Raw genomic sequence first — 20,805 nt, 5'->3', positions numbered from 1 at the left:
GGGGATAAGGGCTTGATATTGGATCTCTCTCTGGACAGGGGGACCAGGGCTTGATATTGGATCTCTCTCTGGACAGGGGGACCAGGACTTGATATTGGATCTCTCTCTGGACAGGGGGATAAGGGCTTGATATTGGATCTCTCTCTGGACAGGGGGACCAGGACTTGATATTGGATCTCTCTCTGGACAGGGGGACCAGGGTAAACCCAGACATGTCATCCCAGTACCTGCTGTTGTTGTGGCCAGTAAGACATGGCACCAGACATCTCAAATTGGTTTTCCAGTTCTGTAACAAGCAGATTAAACACTGGAATTGTTTTGCATCTGTGCAGACGAATGTGCAGAGGGTTTAAAGCAGGTCTGGCTGACTGGATGGCTGGCTGACTAAATGGCTGGCTAACTGGATGGCTGGCTGGCTGACTGGATGGCTGGCTGGCTGGATGGCTGGCTGGCTGACTGGATGGCTGACTGGATGGCTGGCTGGATGGCTGGCTGGATGGCTGGCTGGCTGGCTGGCTGGCTGGCTGGATGGCTGGCTGGCTGGATGGTTGGCTGGCTGGCTGTCTGGCTGGCTGGCTGGCTGGATGGCTGGCTGGATGGCTGGCTGGCTGAGGTTATGGAAAAGACAGACTCCCCTGCCGAGAAGGAAGAATGAGGAGGATGCTACAGGTGATCTGACCATTGTGAGTCATTGTGCTGACATCATCAACACGCTTTACAGATGGTAAGAAGGTCAACAAGTCCAGAGCAGAGAAAGATCAATGATGGTAACACACACACATAGAGAGAGAGAATTTCTGCTGATGTCTTTTCACCAGCTGTGTGAACAACATGTTTTACTGAAGGGAAAAATAAGTCTACACTATTTTTATCTATAAACTTTGTTAACAACTCAGTTAAACAGGGAATTATTATTGAGAATTTACAGCTCGAAGTGTCCCGTTTTTAAGAACACAGTGTTTCCAGTAGTCGACATAAAAGGCCAAACACTACACATTTTTCCGTCTCCATAACAGCTCATTAAAAAAGACACTCCTGGGAGAGCCTGTCGTCTATGATTAAAGCTGTCATTCTTCCACTGGGGATGAATGTGTTGACAGACACACCATCTCTCACACAAGCTGCCCTGCCTTAGCTGTAGTAGCTGTAGAACTGGGGAGAACCCCCACCAAATCACCACCTCTGTCTGTCTGTCTGTCTGTCTGTCTGTCTGTCTGTCTGTCTGTCTGTCTCTCTCTCCCTGTCTTTCTCTCCATCCCTCCTCTGTCTGTCTGTCTGTCTGTCTGTCTGTCTGTCTGTCTGTCTGTCTGTCTGTCTGTCTGTCTGTCTGTCTGTCTGTCTGTCTGTCTGTCTGTCTGTCTGTCTGTCTGTCTGTCTGTCTGTCTGTCTGTCTGTCTGTCTGTCTGTCTGTCTGTCTGTCTGTCTGTCTGTCTCTGTCTCGCTCTCTCTTTGTGTCTCTCTCTGTCTCTCAACTTTGGCAATTGGGGAAAATAATTTCACAAAGTGCAATCAGAGACTAATTGGTTTGTGGACATGGTGAATACCAACACAACAGTTGCTTTAATCACACTAGTCAGCCAGCCCAGACCAACTCCCAGATGTCTGTTTCTCTTGTTATAAGAGATGACAAATCGCTACGGAAAACAATAATAGTCCAACAAAATTAGTTTGAGCTGCTTGTGTCCAACGCTAACACACAGAGAGGAAGAACAGGTCAGATCTGAGTCTAGGAGGTTTATTTGGAGAACGGGTCAGATCTGAGTCTAGGAGGTTTATTTGGAGAACGGGTCAGATCTGAGTCTATGAGGTTTATTTGGAGAACGGGTCAGATCTGAGTCTAGGAGGTTTATTTGGAGAACGGGTCAGATCTGAGTCTAGGAGGTTTATTTGGAGAACGGGTCAGATGTGAGTCTAGGAGGTTTATTTGGAGAACGGGTCAGATCTGAGTCTAGGAGGTTAATTTGGATAACGGGTCAGATCTGAGTCTAGGAGGTTTATTTGGAGAACGGGTCAGATCTGAGTCTAGGAGGTTTATTTGGAGAACGGGTCTGATCTGAGTCTAGGAGGTTTATTTGGAGAACGGGTCAGATCTGAGTCTAGGAGGTTTATTTGGAGAACGGGTCAGATCTGGGTCTAGGAGGTTTATTTGGAGAATGGGTCAGATCTGAGTCTAGGAGGTTTATTTGGAGAACGGGTCAGATCTGAGTCTAGGAGGTTTATTTGGAGAACGGGTCAGATCTGAGTCTAGGAGGTTTATTTGGAGAACGGGTCTGATCTGAGTCTAGGAGATTTATTTGGAGAATGGCAGGCCATGTTGTTGGTCAAACAAACAGAGACAAAGACCAAACTAACACCATTAACTGACATTGACACTGAAGTAGAGAATCAACCTCTTCCTGTATCATTTTTGATAGAGAGATGTTCTCATTCTAGTCCATACCATGCACTGGGACAGGCATAGAAGAACCACCAAGGACTATTACAACAGTGATCCTCTAAGATGGTTTTTAGCCTCTCTACAGCCTCCAGTTTGTTTTGAATGAACTACTGGGGTAAGCACAGTCACATAGACAAATAAACAAGCTCCAATACTACAGAGATCCTGTAAGAGTCTGTTTGTTTTCAATAGGAGAATCCAAGACGTTACGAGACAGACACTGGCCTAGTTCACATCTACCACTACCTCATCTTTATCCATACGTCATCCACTTCATTAGGAGGTCATTTGTGAGTGAGTTTAACAGTAATAAACATACTGTATGTGAGGTTAACAGTAATAACAGACTGTATGTATGTGAGGTTAACAGTAATAAACAGACTGTATGTATGTGAGGTTAACAGTAATAACAGACTGTATGTGAGGTTAACAGTAATAAACATACTGTATGTGAGGTTAACAGTAATAACAGACTGTATGTGAGGTTAACAGTAATAAACATACTGTATGTGAGGTTAACAGTAATAACAGACTGTATGTGAGGTTAACAGTAATAAACAGACTGTATGTATGTGAGGTTAACAGTAATAAACAGACTGTATGTATGTGAGGTTAACAGTAATAACAGACTGTATGTGAGGTTAACAGTAATAAAACATACTGTATGTGAGGTTAACAGTAATAACAGACTGTATGTGAGGTTAACAGTAATAAACATACTGTATGTGAGGTTAACAGTAATAAACATACTGTATGTGAGGTTAACAGTAATAAACATACTGTATGTGAGGTTAACAGTAATAAACAGACTGTATGTGAGGTTAACAGTAATAAACAGACTGTATGTGAGGTTAACAGTAATAAACAGACTGTATGTGAGGTTAACAGTAATAACAGACTGTATGTGAGGTTAACAGTAATAACAGACTGTATGTGAGGTTAACAGTAATAAACATACTGTATGTGAGGTTAACAGTAATAAACATACTGTATGTGAGGTTAACAGTAATAAACATACTGTATGTGAGGTTAACAGTAATAAACATACTGTATGTGAGGTTAACAGTAATAACAGACTGTATGTGAGGTTAACAGTAATAAACAGACTGTATGTATGTGAGGTTAACAGTAATAAACAGACTGTATGTATGTGAGGTTAACAGTAATAACAGACTGTATGTGAGGTTAACAGTAATAAAACATACTGTATGTGAGGTTAACAGTAATAACAGACTGTATGTGAGGTTAACAGTAATAAACATACTGTATGTGAGGTTAACAGTAATAAACATACTGTATGTGAGGTTAACAGTAATAAACATACTGTATGTGAGGTTAACAGTAATAAACAGACTGTATGTGAGGTTAACAGTAATAAACAGACTGTATGTGAGGTTAACAGTAATAAACAGACTGTATGTATGTGAGGTTAACAGTAATAAACAGACTGTATGTGAGGTTAACAGTAATAACAGACTGTATGTGAGGTTAACAGTAATAAACATACTGTATGTGAGGTTAACAGTAATAAACATACTGTATGTGAGGTTAACAGTAATAAACATACTGTATGTGAGGTTAACAGTAATAACAGACTGTATGTGAGGTTAACAGTAATAAACATACTGTATGTGAGGTTAACAGTAATAACAGACTGTATGTGAGGTTAACAGTAATAAACATACTGTATGTGAGGTTAACAGTAATAACAGACTGTATGTATGTGAGGTTAACAGTAATAAACATACTGTATGTGAGGTTAACAGTAATAACAGACTGTATGTATGTGAGGTTAACAGTAATAAACATACTGTATGTGAGGTTAACAGTAATAACAGACTGTATGTATGTGAGGTTAACAGTAATAACAGACTGTATGTATGTGGGGTTAACAGTAATAAACAGACTGTCTGTATGTGAGGTAACAGTAATAAACATACTGTATGTGAGGTTAACAGTAATAAACATACTGTATGTGAGGTTAACAGTAATAAACATACTGTATGTGAGGTTAACAGTAATAACAGACTGTATGTATGTGAGGTTAACAGTAATAACAGTCTATGTATGTGAGGTTAACAGTAATAAACATACTGTATGTGAGGTTAACAGTAATAAACATACTGTATGTGAGGTTAACAGTAATAAACATACTGTATGTGAGGTTAACAGTAATAACAGACTGTATGTATGTGAGGTTAACAGTAATAACAGTCTATGTATGTGAGGTTAACAGTAATAAACAGACTGTATGTGAGGTTAACAGTAATAAACAGACTGTATGTGAGGTTAACAGTAATAAACATACTGTATGTGAGGTTAACAGTAATAACAGACTGTATGTATGTGAGGTTAACAGTAATAAACAGACTGTATGTATGTGAGGTTAACAGAAATAACAGACTGTCTGTATGTGAGGTTAACAGTAATAAACAGACTGTATGTATGTGAGGTTAACAGAAATAACAGACTGTCTGTATGTGAGGTTAACAGTAATAACAGAATGTCTGTATGTGAGGTTAACAGTAATAAACAGACTGTCTGTATGTGAGGTTAACAGAAATAACAGACTGTCTGTATGTGAGGTTAACAGTAATAACAGACTGTCTGTATGTGAGGTTAACAGTAATAACAGAATGTCTGTATGTGAGGTTAACAGTAATAACAGACTGTATGTATGTGAGGTTAACAGTAATAACAGACTGTATGTATGTGAGGTTAACAGTAATAACAGACTGTATGTATGTGAGGTTAACAGTAATAAACATACTGTCTGTATGTGAGGTTAACAGTAATAACAGACTGTCTGTATGTGAGGTTAACAGTAATAACAGACTGTCTGTATGTGAGGTTAACAGTAATAACAGACTGTATGTATGTGAGGTTAACAGTAATAACAGACTGTCTGTATGTGAGGTTAACAGTAATAACAGTCTATGTATGTGAGGTTAACAGTAATAACAGACTATGTATGTGAGGTTAACAGTAATAACAGACTGTCTGTATGTGAGGTTAACAGTAATAAACATACTGTATGTGAGGTTAACAGTAATAACAGACTATGTATGTGAGGTTAACAGTAATAACAGACGGTCTGTATGTGAGGTTAACAGTAATAAACATACTGTATGTGAGGTTAACAGTAATAAACATACTGTATGTGAGGTTAACAGTAATAACAGACTATGTATGTGAGGTTAACAGTAATAACAGACTGTCTGTATGTGAGGTTAACAGTAATAACAGTCTATGTGTGTGAGGTTAACAGTACTAACAGTCTATGTATGTGAGGTTAACAGTAATAACAGACTGTATGTATGTGAGGTTAACAGTAATAACATACTGTATGTATGTGAGGTTAACAGTAATAACAGACTGTCTGTATGTGAGGTTAACAGTAATAACAGTCTATGTATGTGAGGTTAACAGTAATAACAGTCTATGTATGTGAGGTTAACAGTAATAACAGACTGTATGTATGTGAGGTTAACATGGACCCACTCTGAGCTCACCCAGGGCCAGACGAATCACCATGTGGCGCTTGTTTGGACGTTTTAGGGCCCAAAAGCCCCAGACTGCTCGACTCCCTGATTACAACGAATCACGGTGTCAGAATTGGATGGGTAAAGAGTAGTTTAATAAACCATTAGCTCATTGGCTGAACACTTTACTTCTCCCTCTGGCCGCAGGCTTTGTTGCACAGGTTTTCCCTGGCGTGGCGAGACATATGTTTGTGCGTGCTAATGACTATGATTAGGGAACCTGGATTAGGTCTTGTCAAAAACTCAGTGGTTTACGACACACATGCACACAGAGAGAGAGAGAGAGAGAGAGAGAGAGAGAGAGAGAGAGAGAGAGAGAGACAGAGAGACAGAGAGACAGAGAGAGAGAGAGAGAGAGAGAGAGAGAGAGAGAGAGAGAGAGAGACAGAGAGACAGAGAGACAGAGAGAGAGAGACAGAGAGAGAGAGAGAGAGAGAGAGAGAGAGAGAGAGAGAGAGAGAGAGAGAGAGAGAGAGAGAGAGAGAGAGAGAGAGAGAGAGAGACAAGGCCTCCTAGTCACAGCTTCACAGCTCCGAAAATTAGCCATCTGATGTTTTTCTCTAGCTGTACAGAAACCATGAGCAAAGTTGTGTACATTACTACTCTCCTAAATGTTCCTGAAATGTAACACTAAAGAGCTGTCAATGACAGACATTAGATCCAGGGCTAGACCAAGCCTTGAGGCCATCAGTCTTGTTTATGAGGTATAAACAGGGATGAACTAACTATAGAAACAGCTCAGGTGTGTTGAACACTTGGACTGATTTAGAACTCATTCCACAATCTGGGATTTACAATGGATGCACCAATTCTTTAAAGAGGGAGGTTACACCCCGTCAGCCCCATCACAGTCAGCCCTTCCTTACAGAGAAGTAGTGCCTATCCAGGATCAGATCCCCCTGAAGGAACAGGGGCCTGCTTCTCCCATGGTGCAGTAATTTAGAGAGAACAGAGGCCTGCTTCTCCCATGGTGCAGTCATTTAGAGAGAACAGAGGCCTGCTTCTCCCATGGTGCAGTAATTTAGAGGGAACAGAGGCCTGCTTCTCCCATGGTGCAGTAATTTAGATAGAACAGAGGCCTGCTTCTCCCATGGTGCAGTAATTTAGATAGAACAGAGGCCTGCTTCTCCCATGGTGCAGTAATTTAGAGAGAACAGAGGCCTGCTTCTCCTATGGTGCAGTAATTTAGAGGGAACAGAGGCCTGCTTCTCCCATGGTGCAGTAATTTAGAGAGAACGGAGGCCTGCTTCTCCCATGGTGCAGTAATTTAGATAGAACAGGGGCCTGCTTCTCCCATGGTGCAGTAATTTAGATAGAACAGGGGCCTGCTTCTCCCATGGTGCAGTAATTTAGAGGGAACAGAGGCCTGCTTCTCCCATGGTGCAGTAATTTAGATAGAACAGAGGCCTGCTTCTCCCATGGTGCAGTAATTTAGAGGGAACAGAGGCCTGCTTCTCCCATGGTGCAGTAATTTAGATAGAACAGAGGCCTGCTTCTCCCATGGTGCAGTAATTTAGAGGGAACAGAGGCCTGCTTCTCCCATGGTGCAGTAATTTAGAGGGAACAGGGGCCTGCTTCTCCCATGGTGCAGTAATTTAGAGGGAACAGGGGCCTGCTTCTCCCATGGTGCAGTAATTTAGAGTGAACAGGGGCCTGCTTCTCCCATGGTGCAGTAATTTAGAGTGAACAGGGGCCTGCTTCTCCCATGGTGCAGTAATTTAGAGGGAACAGGGGCCTGCTTCTCCCATGGTGCAGTAATTTAGAGGGAACAGGGGCCTGCTTCTCCCATGGTGCAGTAATTTAGAGGAAACAGGGGCCTGCTTCTCCCATGGTGCAGTAATTTAGAGTGAACAGGGGCCTGCTTCTCCCATGGTGCAGTAATTTAGAGAGAACAGAGGCCTGCTTCTCCCATGGTGCAGTAATTTAGAGGGAACAGGGGCCTGCTTCTCCCATGGTGCAGTAATTTAGAGGGAACAGGGGCCTGCTTCTCCCATGGTGCAGTAATTTAGAGGGAACAGGGGCCTGCTTCTCCCATGGTGCAGTAATTTAGAGGGAACAGGGGCCTGCTTCTCCCATGGTGCAGTAATTTAGAGGGAACAGAGGCCTGCTTCTCCCATGGTGCAGTCATTTAGAGAGAACGGAGGCCTGCTTCTCCCATGGTGCAGTAATTTAGAGAGAACGGAGGCCTGCTTCTCCCATGGTGCAGTAATTTAGATAGAACAGGGGCCTGCTTCTCCCATGGTGCAGTAATTTAGAGGGAACAGAGGCCTGCTTCTCCCATGGTGCAGTAATTTAGAGAGAACGGAGGCCTGCTTCTCCCATGGTGCAGTCATTTAGAGAGAACAGAGGCCTGCTTCTCCCATGGTGCAGTAATTTAGATAGAACAGGGGCCTGCTTCTCCCATGGTGCAGTAATTTAGAGGGAACAGAGGCCTGCTTCTCCCATGGTGCAGTAATTTAGATAGAACAGAGGCCTGCTTCTCCCATGGTGCAGTAATTTAGAGGGAACAGAGGCCTGCTTCTCCCATGGTGCAGTAATTTAGATAGAACAGAGGCCTGCTTCTCCCATGGTGCAGTAATTTAGAGGGAACAGGGGCCTGCTTTTCCCATGGTGCAGTAATTTAGAGGGAACAGGGGCCTGCTTCTCCCATGGTGCAGTAATTTAGAGTGAACAGGGGCCTGCTTCTCCCATGGTGCAGTAATTTAGAGTGAACAGGGGCCTGCTTCTCCCATGGTGCAGTAATTTAGAGGGAACAGGGGCCTGCTTCTCCCATGGTGCAGTAATTTAGAGTAAACAGGGGCCTGCTTCTCCCATGGTGCAGTAATTTAGAGGAAACAGGGGCCTGCTTCTCCCATGGTGCAGTAATTTAGAGTGAACAGGGGCCTGCTTCTCCCATGGTGCAGTAATTTAGAGAGAACAGAGGCCTGCTTCTCCCATGGTGCAGTAATTTAGAGGGAACAGGGGCCTGCTTCTCCCATGGTGCAGTAATTTAGAGGGAACAGGGGCCTGCTTCTCCCATGGTGCAGTAATTTAGAGGGAACAGGGGCCTGCTTCTCCCATGGTGCAGTAATTTAGATAGAACAGGGGCCTGCTTCTCCCATGGTGCAGTAATTTAGAGGGAACAGAGGCCTGCTTCTCCCATGGTGCAGTCATTTAGAGAGAACGGAGGCCTGCTTCTCCCATGGTGCAGTAATTTAGAGAGAACGGAGGCCTGCTTCTCCCATGGTGCAGTAATTTAGATAGAACAGGGGCCTGCTTCTCCCATGGTGCAGTAATTTAGAGGGAACAGAGGCCTGCTTCTCCCATGGTGCAGTAATTTAGAGAGAACGGAGGCCTGCTTCTCCCATGGTGCAGTCATTTAGAGAGAACAGAGGCCTGCTTCTCCCATGGTGCAGTCATTTAGATAGAACAGAGGCCTGCTTCTCCCATGGTGCAGTAATTTAGAGAGAACGGAGGCCTGCTTCTCCCATGGTGCAGTCATTTAGATAGAACAGAGGCCTGCTTCTCCCATGGTGCAGTAATTTAGAGAGAACGGAGGCCTGCTTCTCCCATGGTGCAGTAATTTAGATAGAACAGGGGCCTGCTTCTCCCATGGTGCAGTAATTTAGAGAGAACGGAGGCCTGCTTCTCCCATGGTGCAGTAATTTAGATAGAACAGGGGCCTGCTTCTCCCATGGTGCAGTAATTTAGATAGAACAGAGGCCTGCTTCTCCCATGGTGCAGTAATTTAGATAGAACAGAGGCCTGCTTCTCCCATGGTGCAGTAATTTAGAGAGAACGGAGGCCTGCTTCTCCCATGGTGCAGTAATTTAGATAGAACAGGGGCCTGCTTCTCCCATGGTGCAGTAATTTAGATAGAACAGGGGCCTGCTTCTCCCATGGTGCAGTAATTTAGATAGAACAGGGGCCTGCTTCTCCCATGGTGCAGTAATTTAGAGAGAACGGAGGCCTGCTTCTCCCATGGTGCAGTAATTTAGATAGAACAGGGGCCTGCTTCTCCCATGGTGCAGTAATTTAGAGAGAACAGAGGCCTGCTTCTCCCATGGTGCAGTAATTTAGATAGAACAGGGGCCTGCTTCTCCCATGGTGCAGTAATTTAGATAGAACAGAGGCCTGCTTCTCCCATGGTGCAGTAATTTAGATAGAACAGGGGCCTGCTTCTCCCATGGTGCAGTAATTTAGAGGGAACAGAGGCCTGCTTCTCCCATGGTGCAGTAATTTAGATAGAACAGGGGCCTGCTTCTCCCATGGTGCAGTAATTTAGATAGAACAGGGGCCTGCTTCTCCCATGGTGCAGTAATTTAGAGAGAACGGAGGCCTGCTTCTCCCATGGTGCAGTAATTTAGATAGAACAGGGGCCTGCTTCTCCCATGGTGCAGTAACACAGAGGGAACAGAACAGGAGATACCGTGTTGTTTCATGACATACAAACTATCACTAGAAGAAAACAATATATTTTAGTCTGGACAATATCAATAAACCAACTGGCACAATACAGGCAAAGCACTGTTAGGATGCATCCATTCCATACGGACAATTAGAGCTGATAATAGAGGGCAGAGAAGAGACTGGAGTGAACTAATCCTACTTGGGCCAAGTCATGTTTTTCCCTCAAACCTAATAAGATTGGCATTAGCCCACATCTTTCCATGAAATCCCTGTTCTCCTTCTCCTTGCTCTTCCTCTGCTCTGTGCCTGTGTCCCAAATGGCACCCTATTCCCTATAGGGTTCCCGGGCTCTGGTCAAAAGTAGTGCACTATGCAGGGTGTCAATTGGAATGCAACCTGTGTGTACAGTGCAGAGGGTTTATCTGATCCTGGGGAGGCGGGACAGTCAGTCAGTCACAGCAAACAGATTAACCGCCCAGTTCTGGCCTTCTCTAAGTGGATGATGACTCTCCTACTACTAAGTTGACAGCCACCTGTTGCCCCTCACAGCAGAGCAGAGTCCCTCACAGCAGAACAGAGTCCCCCACAGCAGAGCAGAGTCCCTCACAGCAGAACAGAGTCCCTCACAGCAGAACAGAGTCCCTCACAGCAGAACAGAGTCCCACACAGCAGAGCAGAGTCCCTCACAGCAGAGCAGAGTCCCTCACAGCAGAGCAGAGTCCCTCACAGCAGAACAGAGTCCCTCACAGCAGAGCAGAGTCCCTCACAGCAGAGCAGAGTCCCTCACAGCAGAACAAGGTCCCTCACAGCAGAGCAGAGTCCCTCACAGCAGAACAGAGTCCCTCACAGCAGAGCAGAGTCCCTCACAGCAGAACAAGGTCCCTCACAGCAGAGCAGAGTCCCTGACAGCAGAACAGAGTCCCTCACAGCAGAGTAGCTTGATGTATGTACTGTAGGTGAGGTGGTCACTGATCAACAGCTCGTCCAGTCACTAAGACCACATTGGGAGCAAAACATTTTAGTGGCCCCCTTCTTGACAGCACAGAGAAATGTACGTTTAAGATTTAATTTCGTACATTTCTACACATTTTGCCATGAGGTGTAGAAAAATATTGCAGTACTAAAGCAAGTTCGTTGCAATTCTATTAATTTTGCCAAAAGGTGGAGAGAAATGTTTTTAATGCTGTTTTTAATATGATATGCAAGTGAGACTGACCAACAAAATCAATGAGGGACCCCCGGCCGGTGATTAAACCATGATTACTACTCTTAGATATCTGGTCGCTAGACTAACTTACCAATCTAAAAACTGTTTTCTGACATGGACTAATTACTGACTGTCAGTGACTGACTTAACAAGATAAAAACTGTTATCTGACATGGACTAATTACTGGCTGTCAGTGACTGACTTAACAAGATAAAAACTGTTATCTGACATGGACTAATTACTGGCTGTCAGTGACTGACTTAACAAGATAAAAACTGTTAGCTGACATGGACTAATTACTGGCTGTCAGTGACTGACTTAACAAGATAAAAACTGTTAGCTGACATGGACTAATTACTGGCTGTCAGTGACTGACTTAACAAAATAAAAACTGTTAGCTGACATGGACTAATTACTGGCTGTCAGTGACTGACTTAACAAAATAAAAACTGTTAGCTGACATGGACTAATTACTGGCTGTCAGTGACTGACTTAACAAGATACAAACTGTTATCTGACATGGACTAATTACTGGCTGTCAGTGACTGACTTAACAAGATAAAAACTGTTATCTGACATGGACTAATTACTGGCTGTCAGTGACTGACTTAACAAGATAAAAACTGTTATCTGACATGGACTAATTACTGGCTGTCAGTGACTGACTTAACAAGATAAAAACTGTTATCTGACATGGACTAATTACTGGCTGTCAGTGACTGACATAACAAGATAAAAACTGTTATCTGACATGGACTAATTACTGGCTGTCAGTGACTGACTTAACAAGATAAAAACTGTTATCTGACATGGACTAATTACTGGCTGTCAGTGACTGACTTAACAAGATAAAAACTGTTATCTGACATGGACTAATTACTGGCTGTCAGTGACTGACTTAACAAGATAAAAACTGTTATCTGACATGGACTAATTACTGGCTGTCAGTGACTGACTTAACAAGATAAAAACTGTTATCTGACATGGACTAATTACTGGCTGTCAGTGACTGACTTAACAAGATAAAAACTGTTATCTGACATGGACTAATTACTGGCTGTCAGTGACTGACATAACAAGATAAAAACTGTTATCTGACATGGACTAATTACTGGCTGTCAGTGACTGACTTAACAAGATAAAAACTGTTATCTGACATGGACTAATTACTGGCTGTCAGTGACTGACTTAACAAGATAAAAACTGTTAGCTGACATGGACTAATTACTGGCTGTCAGTGACTGACTTAACAAGATAAAAACTGTTATCTGACATGGACTAATTACTGACTGTCAGTGACTGACTTAACAAGATAAAAACTGTTATCTGACATGGACTAATTACTGGCTGTCAGTGACTGACTTAACAAGATAAAAACTGTTATCTGACATTAACTAATTACTGGCTATCAGTGACTGACTTAACAAGAGAAAAACTGTTATCTGACATGGACTAATTACTGGCTATCAGTGACTGACTTAACAAGATAAAAACTGTTATCTGACATTAACTAATTACTGGCTGTCAGTGACTGACTTAACAAGATAAAAACTGTTATCTGACATTAACTAATTACTGGCTATCAGTGACTGACTTAACAAGATAAAAACTGTTATCTGGCATTAACTAATTACTGGCTGTCAGTGACTGACTTAACAAGATAAAAACTGTTATCTGACATGGACTAATTACTGGCTGTCAGTGACTGACTTAACAAGATAAAAACTGTTTTCTGACATGGACTAATTACTGACTGTCAGTGACTGACTTAACAAAATAAAAACTGTTAGCTGACATGGACTAATTACTGACTGTCAGTGACTGACTTAACAAGATAAAAACTGTTAGCTGACATGGACTAATTACTGGCTGTCAGTGACTGACTTAACAAGATAAAAACTGTTATCTGACATGGACTAATTACTGGCTGTCAGTGACTGACTTAACAAGATAGAAACTGTTAGCTGACATAGACTAATTACTGGCTGTCAGTGACTGACTTAACAAGATAAAAACTGTTAGCTGACATGGACTAATTACTGGCTGTCAGTGACTGACTTAACAAGATAAAAACTGTTTTCTGACATGGACTAATTACTGGCTGTCAGTGACTGACTTAACAAGATAAAAACTGTTAGCTGACATGGACTAATTACTGGCTGTCAGTGACTGACTTAACAAGATAAAAACTGTTATCTGACATGGACTAATTACTGACTGTCAGTGACTGACTTAACAAGATAAAAACTGTTATCTGACATGGACTAATTACTGACTGTCAGTGACTGACTTAACAAGATAAAAACTGTTATCTGACATGGACTAATTACTGGCTGTCAGTGACTGACTTAACAAGATAAAAACTGTTATCTGACATGGACTAATTACTGGCTGTCAGTGACTGACTTAACAAGATAAAAACTGTTATCTGACATTAACTAATTACTGGCTATCAGTGACTGACTTAACAAGAGAAAAACTGTTATCTGACATGGACTAATTACTGGCTGTCAGTGACTGACTTAACAAGATAAAAACTGTTATCTGACATTAACTAATTACTGGCTATCAGTGACTGACTTAACAAGAGAAAAACTGTTATCTGACATGGACTAATTACTGGCTATCAGTGACTGACTTAACAAGATAAAAACTGTTATCTGACATTAACTAATTACTGGCTGTCAGTGACTGACTTAACAAGATAAAAACTGTTATCTGACATTAACTAATTACTGGCTATCAGTGACTGACTTAACAAGATAAAAACTGTTATCTGACATTAACTAATTACTGGCTGTCAGTGACTGACTTAACAAGATAAAAACTGTTATCTGACATGGACTAATTACTGGCTGTCAGTGACTGACTTAACAAGATAAAAACTGTTTTCTGACATGGACTAATTACTGACTGTCAGTGACTGACTTAACAAAATAAAAACTGTTAGCTGACATGGACTAATTACTGACTGTCAGTGACTGACTTAACAAGATAAAAACTGTTAGCTGACATGGACTAATTACTGGCTGTCAGTGACTGACTTAACAAGATAAAAACTGTTAGCTGACATGGACTAATTACTGGCTGTCAGTGACTGACTTAACAAGATAGAAACTGTTAGCTGACATAGACTAATTACTGGCTGTCAGTGACTGACTTAACAAGATAAAAACTGTTAGCTGACATGGACTAATTACTGGCTGTCAGTGACTGACTTAACAAGATAAAAACTGTTTTCTGACATGGACTAATTACTGGCTGTCAGTGACTGACTTAACAAGATAAAAACTGTTAGCTGACATGGACTAATTACTGGCTGTCAGTGACTGACTTAACAAGATAAAAACTGTTATCTGACATGGACTAATTACTGACTGTCAGTGACTGACTTAACAAGATAAAAACTGTTATCTGACATGGACTAATTACTGACTGTCAGTGACTGACTTAACAAGATAAAAACTGTTATCTGACATGGACTAATTACTGGCTGTCAGTGACTGACTTAACAAGATAAAAACTGTTATCTGACATGGACTAATTACTGGCTGTCAGTGACTGACTTAACAAGATAAAAACTGTTAGCTGACATGGACTAATTACTGGCTGTCAGTGACTGACTTAACAAGATAAAAACTGTTATCTGACATGGACTAATTACTGGCTGTCAGTGACTGATTTAACAAGATAAAAACTGTTAGCTGACATAGACTAATTACTGGCTGTCAGTGACTGACTTAACAAGATAAAAACTGTTATCTGACATGGACTAATTACTGACTGTCAGTGACTGACTTAACAAGATAAAAACTGTTATCTGACATGGACTAATTACTGACTGTCAGTGACTGACTTAACAAGATAAAAACTGTTATCTGACATGGACTAATTACTGACTGTCAGTGACTGACTTAACAAGATAAAAACTGTTATCTGACATGGACTAATTACTGACTGTCAGTGACTGACTTAACAAGATAAAAACTGTTATCTGACATGGACTAATTACTGACTGTCAGTGACTGACTTAACAAGATAAAAACTGTTATCTGACATGGACTAATTACTGGCTGTCAGTGACTGACTTAACAAGATAAAAACTGTTATCTGACATGGACTAATTACTGACTATCAGTGACTGACTTAACAAGATAAAAACTGTTAGCTGACAGACTAATTACTGGCTGTCAGTGACTGACTTAACAAGATAAAAACTGTTATCTGACATGGACTAATTACTGACTATCAGTGACTGACTTAACAAGATAAAAACTGTTAGCTGACATAGACTAATTACTGGCTGTCAGTGACTGACTTAACAAGATAAAAACTGTTATCTGACATGGACTAATTACTGGCTGTCAGTGACTGACTTAACAAGATAAAAACTGTTTTCTGACATGGACTAATTACTGACTGTCAGTGACTGACTTAACAAGATAAAAACTGTTAGCTGACATGGACTAATTACTGGCTGTCAGTGACTGACTTAACAAGATAAAAACTGTTAGCTGACATGGACTAATTACTGGCTGTCAGTGACTGACTTAACAAGATAAAAACTGTTAGCTGACATGGACTAATTACTGACTGTCAGTGACTGACTTAACAAGATAAAAACTGTTATCTGACATGGACTAATTACTGACTGTCAGTGACTGACATAACAAGATAAAAACTGCTGATGCAAAACCACATTGAGAAATGTCACCTTGTGTATTGTACTATTCTAACTCTCAACAGGAAGTTGAGACCCTCCTGAGTTCCTGGTCTTCAAAAGGCCGCCAGTTGGCCGTCACTGCTCCACATGGTTTCTGTCTGTACACTCATTAAACCACCTTCGATATGATGGAATCTATGACACAGAAGTCCCCTGGAGCAAAGTCAGTTAACTAACAGTAAAAGCCAACATATACGATACTGTTTTAAATGACAAAATGAAAGTGCCAGGAAATAATAGGAAGATAGGAGCGAAATGAATCCACATTGTACTCAGCATGCACAAACAGGGCCTAGCCAGGTTAGGTTCACCTGGCAGGCTGGGCTAGACTAGAGCTGTCTTGCCTCATGTCTCATGTCTTGCCAATAGTTAAAAGACAGTATTTTTAGGGCTCCCAGTAAAAATAAATAAAATCAAGTGGAGTTTCCTAATGTTTCCATGATACATATCATGCAAGCAGCAGGTATAATGGATTAGCAGAGAAAACGACTGCCATAGTTCTGAAAATCATAGCCTGGATTTCACACGGCATTTCAAAGTTATACCGCCTCTGTCCTTGCCTTGGTACACTTAAATAACACGTTAGAAAAAGGCCAAATTAAAATCCGACAGCTCGTGGCTTAATGGCTTTTCCAGGCTAACCCTGCTGAGTTATTTTAGCCCTGGCAGCCTGGAGAGGAGAGGAGAGGAGAGGAGGAGGAGGAGGAGGAGGAGAGGAGGAGGAGGCCCTGTGTGTCTGCAGGACAGAGCCACGTGCACTCCTCTCCATGGTCTCTGTCACTGGCTGCATCTCAAATGGCACTCTATTCACTACACAGTTCACTACATCTGGGCCCTGGTCAAAAGTAATGCACTATATAGAGAAGAAGGTGGCAGTTGGGACGCAGCCAGATTCAACGTGCAGCAGCCTGCAGCACTGCCTTGCTGCCAACCTGCACAGAACAGAGCACCTTGGTATATGGGCACGCAAGGATCCCCAGAGCACAGACAAGCTCTGACTCATCATTTAGTGAAGCAGGCTGGACGTGTTTGTATTATAATACTTATTAAAAACAATTATGCACTTAAATGTATTACACACAACCTATGAATGCACTGTTTCAATTTGCTACTGCTGTTGAATGTGATGTGGAGGGCAGGTTTGAGTCAGGTTTAGACTGGGACATAACTGGGCTAGTCTCTCACTAACTGTAATTTAAACCAGTATTTTAGAGCAGTTATCTCTCTCTCACACACACACACACACACACACACACACACACACACACACACACACACACACACACACACACACACACACACACACACACACACACACACACACACACACACACACACACACACACACACACACACACACACACACACACACACACTCCTCTCCAAGGCTGAACGGTCAGGTAATAGAGGTATGTGCTGGTGTGTCTGAGAGACAGGACAGGACATCAAGATAAATCAGGAGGAGGAACGTGTTCCCAACTAAACACAGTATTAACATCCACATGGAAACAGTGAGCTCAACACAGAAATATACAAAGAAGTAGAAAGACCGTGACCCAAACAATAGCTTTGACTGATTTACTAAGTGTGTGTGCGTGTGTGTGTGTGCGTGCACAGGCCTATAATCTCTCTACTTATTTCCTCTCATTATGAAAGCCTGTTTTATTGTCGTAGGAATCAAGCGTGGAGCGCGTTAAAACAAGGCCATAAAACATGATGGAGGGAGAGGTTAACGTCTCTAAAACAATCAACATAACAACCTCTACGCTTTCCTCACTCTCCCAGAGGGTTTCATCTTTTCAGATGCATCAGCCGATGCAGTGGAACACAGTGGAGAAGTAATAATATTATTATGTATTATTATTATCATTATTATTATTATTATGTATTATTATTCTGTATTAAAATGTATTATTATTATGTATTATTATGAATATGTATTATTATTATTATTATCATTAGTATGTAATATTATTATTCTGTGTTATTATCATTATTATGGATTATTATTCTGTATTAAAATGTATTATTATTATGTATTATTATGAATATGTATTATTATTATTATTATCATTAGTATGTAATATTATTATTCTGTGTTATTATCATTATTATGGATTATTATTCTGTATTAAAATGTATTATTATTATGTATTATTATGAATATGTATTATAATTATTATCATTAGTATGTAATATTATGAATATGTATTATTATTATTATTATCATTATTATGGATTATTATGAATATGTATTATTATTATTATTATCATTAGTATGTAATATTGTTATTATGTATTATTATCATTATTATGGATTATTATTCTGTATTAAAATGTATTATTATTATGTATTATTATGAATATGTATTATAATTATTATCATTATTATGTATCATTATTCATATGTATTATTATTATTATCATTATTATGTATTATTATAAATATATATTATTATTATCATTATTATGCATTATTATTCATATGTATTATTATTATTATCATTAGTATGTAATATTATTATTCTGTGTTATTATCATTATTATGTATCATTTTTATTTTTATGTATTCTTTGTAATATTATTATTATGTTTTATTATTATTATTATGTATTACTATTATTATGTATTACTATTATTATGTATTATTATTTTCATTATTATTATTATCTATTATTATGTATTAGTATTATTATCTTTTATTATTATGTATTACTATTATTATGTATTATTTTTATTATTATGTTATGTATTATTATTATAATAATTATGTACTATTATTATTATACATTATTATTATGTATTTATTATTTATTACTATTATGTATTCTTATTATTATGCATTATTATTTTCATTATTATTATCTATTATTATGTATTATTATTATATTTTATTATTATGTATTACTATTATTTTGTATTATTAATTTGTATTGTTATGACGTATTATTATGTATTATTATGCATTATTATGTATTACTATTATTATGTATTATTTTTTATTATTATGTTATGTATTATTATAATTATAATTATGTACTATTATTAGTATACATTATTATTATGTATTAATATTATGTATTACTATTATTATGTATTCTTATTATTATGTATTATTATTTTTATTTTTATTATGTTATGTAATATTATAATTATGTATTATGTATTATTATTATGTATTATTATTTATATTATTATACATATGTATTATGTATTATTATTGTGTATTATTATTATTATGACTTATTATTATTATTATGACTTATAATTATGTATTATGTATTATTATTATGTATTATTATTTGTATTATTATTATTATTATTATGACTTATTATTATTATGCATTATTATTTTTATTATTATTATTATTATTATTATTGTTATTATGTCATGTATTATTTACTGTACCTAGCAGCTTTGAGTGATAGTGCGATAGTTTTCAATCATCCAATAAGAAGTCAAACAGAGACTATATATTCTAATGAGATGTGCAGGTGATGCAGCAGAGGTTGACATTAGCAACACTGTCTGACTCTAAATACCTCCACATTTTACAGTCACAACTTAAATACCCACAGTGCTTCCAAATGAAAAGACAGTGCTTCAAAATGAAAAGTGTTTCACTCACCGATACAAGCGTGAACTCTGACAGATAACTGTGTCCGGAGGATGATGCTGTGCTTCTTGCCTCTTCTGATGAGAAAGACAGACAGACAGAAAGAGAGAGAGAATGAATTTTAATAACATTGTTCCACAACACAGTGACCCTATGTAAATGAGTTACATTTGATGTTAAAAATTAATTTGTCTGACTTCACCTTTTAAAAAGCATACAGAATAAAAGCAAATTTTGGTTGGAAAACTGTTTCCTGCAATTGAACCTTAAGGACCTCATATTCTTGGACCTCAGGTTTCTAAACTGAAGACATATAATAGTGGAATGTGGGGGTTTATGAACGAGGTCTCCAGTTGTGACAGCCAGGCGTGTACATAGCCTACTGTGTCATTAAACTTCCCACATGGTCTGATGCAGAGAGGTATGGATATAGACATAAACATCAACACTCTGGGGTGAACTACTTTCAGAGGGCTAGATCTAATCACTGTGGAGGAGGCACGCTTTCACAGGGCTAGATCTAATCACTGTGGAGGAGGCAAGCTTTCACAGGGCTAGATCTAATCACTGTGGAGGAGGCAAGCTTTCACAGGGCTAGATCTAATCACTGTGGAGGAGGCACGCTTTCACAGGGCTAGATCTAATCACTGTGGAGGAGGCACGCTTTCACAGGGCTAGATCTAATCACTGTGGAGGAGGCAAGCTTTCACAGGGCTAGATCTAATCACTGTGGAGGAGGCACGCTTTCACAGGGCTAGATCTAATCACTGTGGAGGAGGCAAGCTTTCACAGGGCTAGATCTAATCACTGTGGAGGAGGCACGCTTTCACAGGTCTAGATCAAATCACTGTGGAGGAGGCAAGCTTTCACAGGGCTAGATCAAATCACT

At 39.8% G+C, this 20,805-nt stretch overlaps 1 protein-coding gene across 5 annotated transcripts in view; it reads right to left on the bottom strand.

The window, feature by feature from the left end:
• The window catches only part of fhod3b (formin homology 2 domain containing 3b), a 240,357-nt gene that overhangs the window by 186,165 nt on the left and 33,387 nt on the right, over positions 1-20,805 (bottom strand). For all 5 annotated transcript variants that reach the window (XM_071396076.1, XM_071396071.1, XM_071396072.1 and 2 more), the window contains exon 3: positions 19,929-19,993. In XM_071396076.1, the coding sequence (XP_071252177.1) occupies positions 19,929-19,993 (65 nt within the window). The remainder of the gene's footprint in view (positions 1-19,928; positions 19,994-20,805) is intronic.

Source organism: Salvelinus alpinus, chromosome 4, assembly GCF_045679555.1.
Source record: "Salvelinus alpinus chromosome 4, SLU_Salpinus.1, whole genome shotgun sequence".
NCBI classification, from domain to species: Eukaryota; Metazoa; Chordata; class Actinopteri; order Salmoniformes; family Salmonidae; genus Salvelinus; species Salvelinus alpinus.
This window is presented reverse-complemented; position numbering and strand designations above follow the sequence as displayed.